The following is a 16,338-nucleotide window of genomic DNA, read 5'->3' on the forward strand; positions in this document are numbered from 1 at the left end:
AAATTTAAATAACAAAACATTTCCTTAATCTGTAGCCAAACGGTTGTAAGTAATGAGCCTGGAATCCAGGGAAGAATTGTCTGACAGGCCATGTTTTTTCCAATTTGTAGGTGTTCTTTAAAATATATATATATATTTGGGAGAGGAGTGAGAGAGAGAAACATCAATGATGAGAGAGAATTATTGATGGGCTGCCTCCTGCACGCCCCCTACTGGGGATCAAGCCCACAACCTGGGCACGTGCCCTTGACCGGAATCAAACCCAGGACCCTTCAGTCCACAGGCCAACTCTCTATCCACTGAGCCAAAACGGCTATGGCTTTGTAGGTGCTCTTGAGTTGAATCCCAATGGGAAGATAGATTATCTGGGAGAACAGAGGAGGCTCTTGACTCCACTCCTTATGGCACCAATATTGCTTCTACTCCTGTGAAAATCAGGCTGTGACCATGGAAATAGCCTTGGGAGGAGTCCACTAAGCCTGCCTTCCAGGTATTTAGGAGAGAAAAGGCTGAGCTGGGGACACTGTGCGTAAATTAAATAAGAGTCCATAGACAAAACATAATTTTGAAAGGCATTATGGGGAGTCAGAGAAGGCTTAGCTAAAGGAACTAAGTTCTCCTTGTCTCGGGACCCTGTGCTTTTTATTAACACAATTTGTCCTAAGGCGAGGTAGATATACACTTCAAGGGGAAGGGTTAGATACAGAATCCATTGTCAGATTAGAGGAAATGCCTCCGGCTGTTCAGGTGTTTGGCCAGCAGGAGGCAATAACATGTAGATTGAAATGCCCTGACCTGTCTGGCAGCAAACAATCATTTATGCATCCTTTTCAGGTTTGGGAAAATGCCCTCAGCCATCTCCAGATGATTCAGCCCTGCTGACATGCTGGAACTGGCTTCCGACACTTAGTGCCCTATAGTGTTTTACATTTACTATTTCATTTGATCCTCATGTAAACCTTGGGAGGCAGGTGAGTACAAGAAAGAACTAAGTGCTTCAAGTACACACAATTAGCACAAGGTTTGGAGCAGAAGCCCAGTTTATTCTGTCTCCTCATTTCAAATGTTTAGCCACATTCAGCTGCTTCTCAGAGCCTTATCTAAGGCATAGTGCAGTGACTCTTCCTAAAAATGGTAAGTCATTATCACTGATGTTGTGTTGCTATTAACAGTGATCATAACATTAGTCACTTTCTAACAGGAAGGACTCACACGTCCTTTCTTCTTTGCGCTCGTGTCTCTGTGAACAGAGCCAAGCTCTCCTCACTTAGGAAAGGCTGGTAGAATTACTACAAGTGCAGCAGGTCAATGAGCAGGTCCCCAATGACTCAAGCACCCCATATGTGCCCATTGGAATGCCTGCCTGGAGGTACACACTCTGCAGGAGCGTGCCCCTTTAGGTAGGATGGGTAGCTTTCTCCTTCAGAGCCATGAAGGATAGCCATGAATCTGAGTCAAAAATCCACACATGATGTAATCCATGTGTTTTGCCCTTCCCACAAGGAGAGGATTTTTCCTGCTGGCAGCTCTAGCTGGCATTGTGGGATTTCCCCAGGCAACTTTTTGCAGTTATCTGACCCTATAGCATCATGTGAATTTTCAAAGGCTACCGCTAATCGGGAATTTAATGCAAAACCACAGCATTCAAAGCAGCAGTCTGGTACAAGAGGCATCACTTTAATGTTGCTTTCTTACTAGTAAACACCAACAACTAACAGAAAGCAGCCTTACAGAGCCGGTTACCACTTATCTGTGAGCCTAAAGGTTGGATGTGTAAACATTGAAGAACTTTTGGCTATAGAAATGCTTTTAGAACAGACAGAGGATGTGACAGCTGCCATCCACAGCTGCCCTGCACCGAGAGATGCTGGGCCGGAAAAGCCAGGACTGGCCAGACAGCTCCTAATCCTCAGAAGAGCCTGCTGGTCGTCGCCCAAGGTACTCGCCCACAGCACACAGGCAGGCAGGGCCGCATAGGGCCACATTGGGGAGCTCCTTCTGCTCGCTGCCCAAGCCATGCTGGCTCAAAACCATGGGTCACATGAAAGTACTTGGCTAGTATGTTACCCAGTTATTTAAGTGCCTACCAGGTGAAACGTTCCATTTCTAAAGCAATATTTCTTGGAGCTAGGTCTACCCGCTTCCGCATCACCCTGGGTGCTTATTAGAAATGCAAATTCTTATGCATGTTTGTCTACTAACTATGTTATTATGTATCTTCCTTATTGGCATGTGAGCCCTGGAGAGTAGAAACTGGCTGTTTACCCAGTGTTTAGCACATAGTAAGTGTGCAATAAATCCTTGTGGGATTCATTAATTCCTGGGTCTTATAACTGACTGACTGAATCAAAATCCCTAACAGCGGGGCCAAAGAATCTGTGTTTTAAAGGCACACACAGCCCTAACCAGTTCAGGATAGAGGGTCGGCCCCTGGACTGAAGGGTCCCATGCTCCATTCTGGTCAGGGGCACATACCTCAGTTGCAGGCTCCATCTCAGCTCTGGTTGGGGTGCATGTGGGAGGCAATCAGTCGATGTGTCTCTCTTACATCAATGTGTGGGTGTTTTTTTTTCTCTCTCTCTCCCTCCCTTCCACACTCTCTAAAAATCAAAGGAAAAAGATAAATATCTTTGGATGAGAATTAACAAAAATTAAAAATAAATAAAGGCACACACAGGTGGTTTTTATGTGCACTAAAATTTAAAAACCATTATTCTAAAGTATTTCAGCCAATTCTAACATAAATGGAAAAATGAAAAATTTTGTCTCCAGAAGCCCCCACACTAGCTGTCTGGTCAAAGAATAACGTAATCACAGTAATATCGTCCTTGAGTTAAACTTTTGCCTTCTAATCACACACCTCCAACGAATGTTGAGCTGCCACCTGCAGTGTGCCAGGCTCTGGGTTCTGAAGTGGACAAAACCAATATGGGAGTGGAAGACAGAGTACCTTTATTTTGCTTAATAATAGCCCCAACGTGTAAGGGTAGTAATGTTGACAATTCAGATACCAAAGGGAAGCCATAAAGTGCTTTCTTTAAGTGAAAAGGTGAATAAAGACAATAAGCTGTTGAGAGAGAGAGAGAAAGAGAGAGAGAGAGAGAGAGAGAGACCACATTTACTTAACTTTTATTACAGTATATTGCCTAATTGTTCTATGTTATTATTAGTTGTTTATCTCTTACTGTGCCTAATTTATAAATTAAACTCTCTCATAGGCATGTATGTATAAGAAAAAAAACATTATATATATATTGGTTCTATGCAGTGGAGGTCTTGGAACGCACCCCCATGCCTAAGGGGGGCATATTGCATTTGATAAGCTTGCCCCTTCCTGCTGCCCCACAGCTTGCCAATACAGAAATGGAACCAACTGTATGTTCATCACTGCTTTCCTGGAAGACTTGAATGACACCTCTGATCCATGAAATTCAGATATTATCTTAAAGGATTTATCTTATCCTAAAAGACTCCAATCTTCCCAAATAGGTTTCCTATATCTTTGGCCCTTTGAGTTTGTGCCGGAAGCTGCTCATTTTATTTCTAGTGACAGCCAGCCTTTTACCAGCTTTTGATCTTGGGCAGTCACGTTGCCTCTCTTGGCCTGTTTTTTCATTTGTAAAAGGAGACAAACTCGAATCAGGTTTGAGCCCCTTCCAATTCTAATGTGCCTTAATCTGTGATACCTTACTGCCTAAACTTAACAGAACATGATTAGATGAGGAGATAGCGATTGTCAAGCTAGTCCGCCTCAAACTTCGCAAGGCAGACAGGTGATTGGTTTTAGTAGACCAGGTAAAATTGGGAATTTGTAAACAATTTCTGGGAATTCTCTCAATTTCCATATACTACAAAGGCACTACAGTAAATGTAATGTGCTTAGAACTTTATATAAAAGATAAATATCTGCATTTCCTCTGAAAGGTGAACATTTTGCTTATAGCAGGCCTGGAGTGAGGTGTTTCGGCAGTCTGGTCTAGGAGAGGTGAAAATCACTCCTCCCAGGTTGCTCCCAGGCTAAGCTGTGAAGTGAAGAGATAAACACAGGGAGTGAGATGTCCTCCCCACCTCTGCACTCCCTCTGTCCCTCCTCCTGTCCCCGTTGCATAGAAGTTCCCCAAAGGTGGCTGCTCCAAGGTGGAGTGCATCCTTTGTACCTAATGCACATTCAATGCCTTTGTTCGTTACCCCCTGTCTGACTAATCACTATTAACTTGTCCATTACCATCGCCAGGTAATTGCCTTTTAACTGCTTTTCTTTGGCAAACAACTTCGCATAAATCAGTGGTTCTCAATGCCTTCAGGCCTAATGTCTGCTTTATATTCCAACTATTTGCAGCACCTCGTTTATTAGCCTGAAATGAAAATTGTAGAAAATATAACTTACCTGCTCACTATATAATGCACAAATTATGTTTTTAAATGGAGAGATGGTAGCACAATAACAATGAAATAACATTTCAATATGCAAAACCTTAGGCATGGTCACACTAGGAGATGTAATGAAGCAGCCCAATTCTCGTGCTATTTCTGGAGTCACAGGGACAGCCACGGATGGACTATTGAGCTAGTGACAAATCCTACTACCCCTCTTGCTGCTCACTAAATGCTAGTAGCACCCTCCCACCATTTATTGTTCCAACCTCCTCCTCATAACGTATTTCTCCAAATTGCTTTAAAAAAACACACCTAGATCAAGGACCTTGCTGTGAAAAGTTTAACCGGTCTAGCAAACTCAAGAGAGCTGTGTTGGTTGAAAGAATATTTCACTCCTCCGGGCCTCTGTACCTACTCTGTCCGCCCTTTGCCTGTGCTTCCCCAAACGTCTTAGCTAGGAATGTCGCAATACATAACAACAATCCCAACAACAAAAGCTAACATTTATGGAATGCATCCCATATGTCAAATACTTTTAAAATACTTTGCATTTATTAACTCATTAAATCCTCATAACTCTATGAGTGATATTATTGCCACTATGTTCTAGGGTTAGTAATAATAATAACACACAGGGAAATAAAGAAACTTGACTAAGATCACACAGCTAGCCACATCTGGCTTCTTGGAGAAATCAACTCCTCTGGTTGTTATAATAGTGGAGTTTTATAGCAAGCAAAGCACTATTTGTGTTTTTATTTTAGGAAAGAAGCATTATGGGGATGAAAGGATGTTTTTTCTCCAATTCCTGTTTGAAATTTGAATTTATGAGTTCTTGGCCTGCTTCATGATTTTAGCACTTAGCATGTAATTAGGTAGCTTTTTGGCTTAATATTTCATTCAAAGGCTTCAGAATGCATTTTCTCGTCTTGGTATTTTGTCTGTATGTGAAATTGCAGGTCCATCCATTAGAAGGTTTGAAATACAAGTCTTTTTCTGCACTCTCTCTCCATTGCCAAATGTCTTGCTCCAAAGCAGCCTTGTTTTAACTGAATTAAGAGGATGACCCGAAAAGCAGGATCTGTGCCGAGTGCACAGTGGTCAGGAGTCCCCGGAACCTGCCAGATACTGGAGCCTTGCATCAGTCAGGGAGGAAATGCATTTCTTTCTGAAAAGAGATGAGAGTTGTTTAAACTGATTATTATTATCAACGGTTTAGGGTTGGATTTTTACCCTCATGTTGCCGCTTGTCAAGGACAAAAAAAGTAAATTATTCAAAGCAAATCTATAATCTATTTTTCCTTTCAGGGGGAAAATGATCCCATCTGACCTTGAAAGAAGGATCCTTGAAGCCAAACAAAAAGTAAGTTTTTGTAGGGAGCTTCATCTAGCCCATGACAAGCTAAGGGTACAAATCTCTAGTCCGATCCAGTGGAGAACACACTTCGGTTTTATTATTAAAAAGAGGACCCGAACCTCAACCTCCCAGCTTTAATGAGAATATGGAATTTTGCATCTACTCATTACTTATGTCTCTGGTTTGTAGACCTGTATTTCTAAAGGTCTAAGTTGCTGAATAAATAACATCCACAATAATATTGTAGGAGTTTCCAAAGCATTTGTCTTCTTGTATGAAGAGACTTGGCATCAAGCAGACACATGTGAAAGATCAGAAAGTGGAAAATATCAGAATGCTAATGCAGCGTGTCAGTTACTGCTGTGAGGTTATTAGAAAGGGGCCATTTTTTTCCTGCCTGTACACATACTGGTATGCCTGGCTCTCTAAACGCCTTCTTTTTCAGAAACCGTTTAGAACTCTTGAGAAGTAATAAGTTCTGGAGACCTGCTACAGAGTCCCACAAAGCTCTGGAAAGTCATGTACATCCCTGGATGGTTCGCAAGCCAGAGAGCTTATTTCTAGAATTCTCTTAATCAAATTCCCACTGAATATAACCTACAGATCCTAGTTCAACGCTGTAACACCTTTTGGTTATTATGAACTCAAGAATAATTATTTCTATTTATATGCCTTTTCCCCCCTATAAATTGGCAGTGGGAGGTTCCCCTTGTTCTTGTACTAGAACTACTTCTTGTAAGGTAAATCACAGATTAAGCCTTTGCTGCCACCTACAGACTGACTCTGTAACATCATGTTGTGGCATGTGGAGTAACATGTTCATCTATTTGAGTCATTCTTCTGCCTTCTTTCAGCAGCCATCTCTTATTTCAATCAATTTCAGTTAGCCAGGGCCAGACAGACTGAGAACTACTAACACGCATAAAAGTCAGAGGTTATTGTTTAGCTCCATATGAATCCTCTTCTCTAAGACTCCAAATAAGTTATCTGAGGATTTTCCAAATAGGAGTAATGAGCTGATTGGAGTTCCTTCTCATTGTTCTCTTTTCTGCTAATTTATTAAGTTGAGGTCCTTTTATGAACAAGAAAGACTAGAAAGTTAGCAAAGGGTAGGAGGAAAGGCCAGAAGACATCCCTAGAAAATATAAATGACTGGTGAGCACCACAAAGGGTATTCACCTCTGGGTCCAGTGTAGCCTTTTCTGAGAACCAGAATGTCTTCTGTTCCCGAGGAATGGCCTGGAGAACTCCAGTCCTGGAGTGTGAATATTGTCCCTACCAGGCTCTGAGGTTTCAATGGCCTTTCTGGTGGCTCCAAAAATGCACCTGTATGAGAGGGGGGGATTTCCTTGTTTTTGCCAGCTATTTTAAAGAATCTTTGAATCCCTGTTTTACATGTCTTGGGGCTTTCTCATTTGCATAGGGATTTGTCCCTTTCCTCGTGAGTGCCACAGCTGGGACCACCGTGTACGGAGCATTTGATCCCCTCTTAGCTGTCGCTGACATCTGCAAAAAGTATAAGATCTGGATGCATGTGGATGTAAGTATCCCATAGGCCTGCCGCTAAAATGTCCTTGCGCATTTTTCACCTGGGGCTCATGGAATGAAATTTGTTCTCCTCTCTCTCTCTCTCTCTCTCTCTCTCTCTCTCTCTCTCTTTCTCTCCCTCATTTTAGAATGGTAATATTTCAGCTTTTAATAACTGAAAAGACAAAAATAGCTCACAATTGACAAAATATACAAATTCACTGGAAGCAGTCTGAGGTTGATTATGTCTTAATGTTCCCGACATGATAATACTCTTATTTCTTTGGCCAGTACCTGAGCTGAGCACTTAGTTCTTAATCCATTGAGCCACATGTCCTTTGTGCACACACAGCACACACATGCAGAGCTTACTGCCCTGCAAGAATGCTCACATGGATAAACAGGAATTGCATTTATATAGGAAACCCAAAGGTTCAAAAAACTCAAGTCAGGTATTTATATATACTGAGAAGAAAGCAGACTTGACAGCTTGCTAAGAAATACCTACCAATTTCTTAGCTTGATCAGCTAAGGTAAACTAGATGTGAGAATTTTGACTGTAGGCTTAGTCACACTAAAAAAAAAATGCCCATGAAAACATTTTCAAATGGAAAACTGTCCATTTTTAGAAGGACAAATTGCAGGGATTTAAATTTAGGCCAGTATTTTTCATAGTGTGGCTCAAGATTAGCTGCTATCTGCAAACTGTTAATGATCCAGGTTTGAAATAAGGAGTTGGTGTCAAAATATTGCTAAGCACAGTATTTGGTAAAGCTGACTTTTTATTTATTTATTTATTTTTAAAATATATATTTTATTGATTTTCTACAGAAAGGAAGGGAGAGGAATAGAGCGTTAGAAACATCGATGAGTGAGAAACTGATCAGCTGCCTCCTGCACACCCCCTACTAGGGATGTGCCCGCAACCAAGGTACATGCCCTTGACCAGAATCGAACCTGGGACCCTTCAGTCCACAGGCCGACGCTCTATCCACTGAGCCAAACCGGTTAGGGCTGACTTTTTTTTTAATTGTGTGGCTTTCTCAGTGAAGGAAGCCTAAGTTTATTCTGGTACAAGAATGTTGGTGAGTAGCACTGACTTTAGGTCATCCTGGCTTTATGATAAGTATTCAGAGAAAATCATTTCCCCTCTCTTTAGGAGCAGAAAACATTTAGAGGCTAACCTAGATAAATTTCTATTATTCCAGAGGTATAGTTTGCATAGTAATTACCAAACTTCTGTTCCTTCCATGAGTCACAATGTGAGTTGTGCATTAGGCTACCAGAGACCCCTATGCTTTACACATGAAGACACTGAGAAAAGATTGAACAACTTGAGTACCTTCAGTGACCTGGTCTTGGAACTGGCAGTCTGTTAAACCTTGCTAGCTGATTCAGGAAGACAATTACCCTGACTGCTTTAAAAATAGCAATGTCTGTGTGTCCTATGCTAGCAGATGCTGCGGTCTCTCTTCCAGGATTGTAATTACAACAGAGCTGGGAGGTCTTTTAACCAATTGTATTCGCTTTCTTTGAAACATATCAAGTTTACTACTTATTCTCTTTAATGTTTATACATTCTATAATTAAGCTAAAAAATCTTAAAAGATTACACATTTGGAAAAGAACTGAAATTACAACAAAGCGGGGGAGCAATTATACGCTAACAGTGGTGGTTTTTTTCCTTTAAAATAATCCCAGGAATATTTTTTACCCACAAAGAAGGTTAATATCTTCCAGTGAATCTCTATCTTGACATTCTATTTTTAAAGATTACTCTACCAGTTCAGAGAAAAAACTTGAGAAAAAAAATTTAAGGGTCATGTTCTAATTGTTCAACTAACTGACTGGTACAAATCTCTCCTGCTTGCTTTTTTGGTGGTAGGTTTTTTGTTTGTTTGTTTGTTTTGCTTTTGACAGAGAAATTAGCTTATCCAAAATCACACAGCAGTGAAATTGGATTGTGAAGCCACGTCCTCCCTCTGGATTCATTCAGAATTGTCAAAAGAGTTTTCCTTGCAACTTGGAAGATGTTTAAAGGGTCCCCAGCCCATGTTCTCAACTCTACACTGTACAGATAATAGGTTTCCTCGCTCTGAGATGAGGAGCTTCACTCGGACTGAGTGCTGGCGATGGGCTGTGGGGAGAACCTGTCTCTCTTGCAGACTGAGGGAAGGTAGCCCCAATGTGGCTCCTTACACCACATAAATGCGGGATGGAGTGTGAAACCTTAGAATAGACCCCTAATTTAAACTTTGAGAATCTAGTTTAATTGATTTAGACTCCCAGTTCCGAGACCAGGTCACTGAAGGTACTCAAGTTGTTCAATCCTTTCTCAGTGTCTTCATGTGTAAAACACAGGGGTCTCTGGTAGCCCAATGCACAACTCACATTGTGACTCATGGAAGCAACAGAAGTTTGGTAATTACTATGCAGACTATACCTCTGGAATAATAGAAATTTATCTAGCTTGGCCTCTAAATGTTTTCTGCTCCCAAAGAGAGGGGAAATAATTTTCTCTGAATACTTATCATAAAGCCATGATGACCTAAAGTCAGTGCTACTCACCAACATTCTTGTACCAGAATCAAAGCCACACAATTAAAAAAATCTAGAAGGTGGCCAACCCCTAAGTTGTCTGGGGTCAAGGAAATGCTCACTGTTCTGAAAGACACCAAACTATAGAAATTTAAGCAATGAAAAACTTCTACCTTTTCCTTGTATGATCTTCCTTTTTCAGGCCGCTTGGGGTGGGGGATTGCTGATGTCCCAGAAACACAAGTGGAAACTGAGCGGCGTGGAGAGGTACACACATTTTTCTTGTTCACAGTGTTAAGTGTGAAAGCTAAATGCTGAAAGCAAGTTACACCCGATCTCTAAGAGCTGTTGTATACAGGTGAGCCCGCTCTGTGCAGTCCTTGTGTGCCTTGCCTTGTGTGGTCATATATGTGTAAATACCGTGTGTAATCAACAAAAAGAAACCAGAGCCTATATCTAATGGCGCAGGGGGAATATCTCTCAGACACACAGATTCCCAACTGGGGCCCACGGTTCACCAGAGAAATCAGGAATGACCTTTCTAGGATCTCTGAACCATCCACCAAAACTGTTTAAAACTTTCCGAGGGAGACCTATGGCTTTTGGGTTCCATGAAGGATAACACCCACTGCTTTAAAGAAACCAGTAAATAATTTAGCAAAGCAAATAAACACCTTGTAATTTATGACAGGTTTGGGTTTCAATGGCCACTTTACTTAAAGTGGAACACGCTTTTATTCCCATGATATTTTTTTCCTGATATAACCCTGAGGGATGCCACAAAGCACCTTTATTCAGAAACTAAGCGGTAAATCATTGAGAAAAAGCCATAAAACACAAAAGAGATATTATTTGATTAGTGTAAAGCATATTCAGATCCAAAGCAAACAGAAAACAAAAATCACAGAATGAAAAACCAGCCTGGGGCTCTGGACCACGTGCAGAGGGAGCTCAGAGTTCCCTGTTCTCCCATCACGACACCGCAGGTCAACTGCGTGGTGAGCTCTGACACTCCAGGCAACTGAGCAGGCCTGAATTCAATGGAGGCTGCCAGATTCCCAGCGTGCCCTGCCAAGTAGCCAGATGCCGCCCAGGAAAAGCTTTCCACTGGCTCTGCCCCCGGACAGCTTGGCACAATTTCTGTTCCAGGATGAGGAGTCAGGCTGGTGGCACTCGGGAGCATCTGTCCCCACTGGTCCTGCCGGGCAGCCAGGCCAGAACCAATACCCAGGGAATCTGGGAGTAGAAAGAGGAGTGGGGTTGCTGAGGCGGAGTCAGGGGCACCCTGCCTCCTTAGTGAAGAGAAGACTGGGAAGACTCGACATAGACCAGCAGGGTCGCTGTTCCGAGTCGTTGCCCTTTCTCTGATTGCAGGTGCCTGTGGGTGTGGGTGGATGAGGACGGGCCTGTCCCTTCCTACAAGGAGCCACTTCTAGTCTCTGCTTCTGGTCCTTCAGGGCTTCTCACAGGCCTCACTCTGCTCAAAACCCAAAACTTAAGAAGGAGGCAACGAACTAAACAGGGAGAGGCAATGAACAAAAGGGAACAATTGAGGAGGTGCCTGTTTAAATGCTCAGAACAGGAATTAAATTCAAGTGATTTCGACAGAAGTGTTCTGTACACAGTACCTTCTCTTCTCTGAGTTTCTTTGTGACGGGCACAAAAAGTGAGCATCTGTTATTCTACCTTTAATGCCACCTGGGACTCTGAGTGCTAAAAGCCATGCAGCATCCTACGCTGATGATGACTTAAAAGCTGCTAAATTACCTTCCCTGAGCCTGGGAAAAACACACCCACGCACCTTGGCACTAAAGACTGTTATTTGAGAGCAAGGCTTAGAACACTCACAATAGAACAGAGTCCTCTGCCACTGCCGCAGGTCTTGCAACTGTATAGTAATGAACTCTACCCAGTGGAACAGCCAGACATGAGGTCCTAAAAACGAGGGACTGATGGTGTTTTGCTTTTATCAGAATCCCTTCAATTCCCTCCATTTATCTGAGATGATCCAACAGGCTGACTTATCATCCGCCAAAAGCACACTTTTGTTGGTGAATAAGGTTGCAGGGCCCGTGGAAACCCCTAGGCATAATGTGCATGGGCACAAATTTAGGAAAACAATTGGCTTCACCTGGGGCATCATGTTTTCCCAAGCGTTAGGACTCACGCTAAAGTGGAGGAAATCCATAGTTGATTTTTGTCCCCAAATCCAGAGGTTTCCTCATGGTCACCGGGATCCCAGAGTGCTGTCCACATAACAAAATGGTACAAGCTCCCAGAGCCCTGCCTGGCATCCCCTTCAAGAACCAACCCAATTCTCAGAAAGCAATCCTCTTCCTCGCTAGCACCGTGCAAATGGCCAGAGATGGTGTCACTGAGAGTGCATGCCAGGAGCCCCCAGGCTCCAAAGTCTGTTTCTGTGCACTGTAAACGAACTATTCTTTTTTAAATACACCTCCATTGACTTCAGAGAGGAAGGGAGAGGGAGAGAGAGAGAGAGAGAAACATCAATGATGAGAGAGAATCACTGATCAGTTGCCTCTCTCACGCCCCCCTACTGGAGATTGAACCCACAACCCAGGCATTTGCCCTGAACAATGACCTCCTGGTTCATAGGTTAAAGCTCAACCACTGAGCCAAACCGGCTAGGCTTAAATTGACTTTAACCCTCCCCCAGCAGGCTGCTACATGAATCCACTACTATGGTCCGTTCTCAAGGCTCTCGGGCCCAGCTGAAAGTTCCAGTGCAGCTTCTTCCCTGTTACCAATTTTGCCCTCACTTCCGCTCCAAGAGTCAGAGGTTCCGAAATTCAACTCACTAGTTGTAGAACCTCCTCCATATGCAAGCCTCGCACTAGGCTCCATGAGAGCACAAGGATGAATATGATAGGAAGCCTGTCTCCAAAAGGCTGAGCCTCCATCAGGGAAGACTGACAATCAACAATGGATTAAAATTCAAGGCAGAGAAAGTAAAGGCCCAACACACAGACAAGCGAGCTGTGTGGAGGGACCAGGGAGGAAGGATTCCTCCTGAACAGGGATGGGCATGGGAGCTTTATCAGGCAGAAGTGGAAGAAGCAAGGTGATGAGCAGGGACTTGCAGGCTTGAAAGGGTCCTTGGGGAAAGTTCAGATGAGTTGCTTGGAGACTGTGATGGAGTCCTGGCAGTGCCTAAGAAGCTAGTCGAGTGTCTGCAAGTCCTGCCCAGGGCCCCTGCCCACAGAGCCAAGTCAGGCTCAACCCCTGGGCCTCTATTACGCACGGAGAGCATTACATTTCTTGGACTGGGGAAGAAAGCAGTTGAACCCAGGAGGTGGGGAAAGACAACTGCAGGGGGCGCTGTCAGGGAACCAGGAAGAAGAGAATGAAACCAAAGCCTCACAGGTTTGGGAGCTGGATGCCTGGGAGGAAAATGGAGCAGGGAGGGAGGCACAGAAGATGAGGACAAAGAAGAGGTCTGGGAGGATGGGAGGAGCCAGTGAATGAGTTCCTTTGGGGTCTGCTGAGTCTGAGGTGCAAATGAGGGCACTTGGCTATGTCTGAAAACAGCCCAAGGGGACTCAGTTCTCTCAACTTGTGGAAAATCACAGACACCACTTGTCTGAATCCAAGGGCAGAACATTTTGAAATAAACTGGAGGGTGTTTTTTTATAAATTGCCAACATTTTGCCAATAAATTAAGGCCGCGTCATTGAATCACTCTGCTCAGCTTTTTGCTGTCTTTGTGAGGCAGCCCCTCTGGAACAGAGCAGGACAGTGACAGGTAGCTGTGGACTTGGGCACCTCCTACTCTAAAAAGACGCATTGGCCACTGCATAGAAATAGACACCTATACTCAGAGGAATGGAGAACAGCTGTTTTCTTTTCCATTCGAGTCATTACTGATGGCTGAGTTTCCTCAGGACGAGGTATATAGCTGTCCAATATTATAGGATGGCAGCATCTATGTACCCACTGTTACCAGCTCATACATAATAAAACTGAAATCAATAGCAAAAGCCAACCTTATTTAATGCTTATGGTATGTCAGACACAGTTCTAAGCACTTTACTGTACTATTATTCTATTTACAGACAAGGAAATCTAGGCATATTGAGATTGACTAACTTGCTCAAGATCACTTAGCTAGGAAGTGATAGAACCTATATGCAAACACAGATTGTCTCCCAAGCTGGTTCCCTGAACCACTGTTACCTACTGCTTAGATCCCAGGCCCCTTGATTCTGGTCCTGAAGTCACTTAGCCCTCCTTCCAGGGCTAGTATCCATCTGGCCATGAACTGCCTATGCCTCTTGCCTCAATTCCAGCCAAGAAGAAGAGCTGGACTATTCACTGATCAGACAAGATCCCCAGGCCAGTAAGTGTTCTCTCTGACTGGCCGCTGAGCCTGCCATTCATCCAATAGATGAGCCAGATCTTTCCCAGCTTCTCATTTCTCCTCAAGGTTTTTGCACCTCGTGTGCTGGGCACAGGGTGAGCCCAAGACTGTTGTTCAGCCGGGGGGGGGAAGCGCTCACAGCAGCTGTCATGGATGGTACTGCTACTCTCCTCCTTCTCTGAGTCTCTTTATACCAAAGTCACATGCAGCTTCTCAGAAGTTGTGCGCAGGGACTCACTTGCCTGATAAGCATAGAAAGTGAGCAGTAGGAACTCACTGAGGGACAGCTGCTTTTCCTGGGACCTGGAGGAGGAGGGGGTTGGAGCAATAAAGTTGAAGTGAGGGAGAGAAATTGAATGAAGTCCGAGAAAGGTGCAGAGATAAGACTTGATCCAGGCCTTAAAGAATAAGTAAAATTTAGCCAAGAGGCAAAGGGAGGTGCCATTCAAAAAGAAGAAATCACGTTAAGAGACCCTGGACCAGAAGTGCAGAATTTTCTGAGAAAAAAAGATAGTCCGATGTGATGGAAATGGGTACAAGAAAATGAAAGGACAAGATCGAACACATTTGATGCCATGCGGGTATCATAACCATACCCTGTCATTCGAATTTGGGCTGGAGGCAAAAGGAAGTTGTCAACAATTTAGAAAGAGGAGAGGGACATAAACAGCTAAGAAGTAAATATGGAGCTGGGTGGAAGATAAAATGGAAACCAAGGGTCAGTTAAGACATGATTGCTGTATCTAGATGAAAATAATAACAATTCTTATTATTAAAGGAATCTGAAACAGGACTATGGCTTAGACTTTTCAAACAGCATAAATCCCTGATCTGAGAATCACTAATACTGTTGATGAAAGAGCATTGTATTTCTCCAGTGTGTTGAAACCAAGTTGGTTGAAAGCTGCTGTTGGAGCTGTAGTGTGTCTCACTTGCAGTCTGGAAGGATAACTGGATTCAAGAAGAAATGGAAGCAGGGATGAGCTAGAAGCTAGTATGAAATGACACATTTGAGAAATTTGGTAATCAGTTGAATCAGAAGAAGGAGAAACTGGGTTGGGAAAAGGTCAAAATTCAGCAGTGGAAGGAGCCATGGCTCTGAACTCCAGACCACCACCAGCAGTCCTCAAACTACGGCCTGGGGGCCACATGCAAATACAAATATTGTATTTGTTCCCGTTTTGTTTTTTCACTTCAAAATAAGATATGTGCAGTGTGCATAGGAATTTGTTCATAGTTTTTTTTTTAAACTATAGTCCGGCCCTCCAACGGTCTGAGGGACAGTGAACTGGCCCCCTGCTTAAAAAGTTTGAGGACCCCTGCACCACTGTATCAGGAGCAGGGACAGGGGAGACCTGCACCATGACAGCTCCTTCACTTGCCTGCTGCTCTGCTCCTTGGTAGCCAAAAGGGGCCCCTGGACTGGATGATTCCAGTCATTTGAAGGGGCTCTCAGACCACCTTGGAAGTCAAATGAATGCCTCCATGGAAAAGAGAAAAGGATATGGATCCGCTGGTTCTTTTATAAACTTAGTGTCTTCCTGGCGTCTGAAAAACAGTGCCAAGAACCCCGAAGCTCTGTTGCCCAGGCACAGGGAAGCAGTCTGAGCTTGTCGTGATGCCACCTCTTAACAGGACTTGTTTTCCTTAGGGCCAACTCTGTGACATGGAATCCACACAAGATGATGGGCGTCCCTTTGCAGTGCTCCGCTCTCCTGGTTAGGGAAGAGGTATGTCATTCCATCTGTGGGGTTTCATAAGAGTAAATGTGTGCAGTGACATAGTCAGAACACGGATGATTTTACAGGCTGGAACAATGAGTTAGATCCAAAAAGGGGAATTGTTAATGAGGATAATTGTAAGGTCTGCTCTTATGCCCTAGGATAGTCTGGTTACAATTTGACTAGACAAGACAGTCATGTGTTACACGTGGCTAAATTGTTCTACTTGTGAAAAAGCCTAGGACGTTAGGTTGTAATCTGTGGGGTTAATAATGGGTCAAAGAGAATTACTATTCGCAAAACATTAATGGGATGAAAGAGTGAAGATTCAGGGATGAGGGAGGGTGGCAGTCCTCCACGTCCTCTGGTTAAAACACACCTGGCCGGGGTTTGCTTATGTTTGTGCCAAATGGTATATGTGACCCTATCAAGCTAGAGCT

At 43.5% G+C, this 16,338-nt stretch overlaps 1 protein-coding gene across 1 annotated transcript in view; it reads left to right on the plus strand.

Moving 5' to 3' along the window:
* The window catches only part of GAD2 (glutamate decarboxylase 2), a 55,904-nt gene that overhangs the window by 21,010 nt on the left and 18,556 nt on the right, over positions 1-16,338 (plus strand). The window contains exons 9-12 of the mRNA XM_023763899.1: positions 5,686-5,740; positions 7,158-7,274; positions 10,002-10,066; positions 15,829-15,907. Coding sequence (XP_023619667.1) covers positions 5,686-5,740; positions 7,158-7,274; positions 10,002-10,066; positions 15,829-15,907 — 316 coding nt within the window. The remainder of the gene's footprint in view (positions 1-5,685; positions 5,741-7,157; positions 7,275-10,001; positions 10,067-15,828; positions 15,908-16,338) is intronic.

The sequence above is a fragment of the Myotis lucifugus genome, unplaced genomic scaffold (genome assembly GCF_000147115.1).
Source record: "Myotis lucifugus unplaced genomic scaffold, Myoluc2.0 scaffold_306, whole genome shotgun sequence".
NCBI lineage: Eukaryota > Metazoa > Chordata > Mammalia > Chiroptera > Vespertilionidae > Myotis > Myotis lucifugus.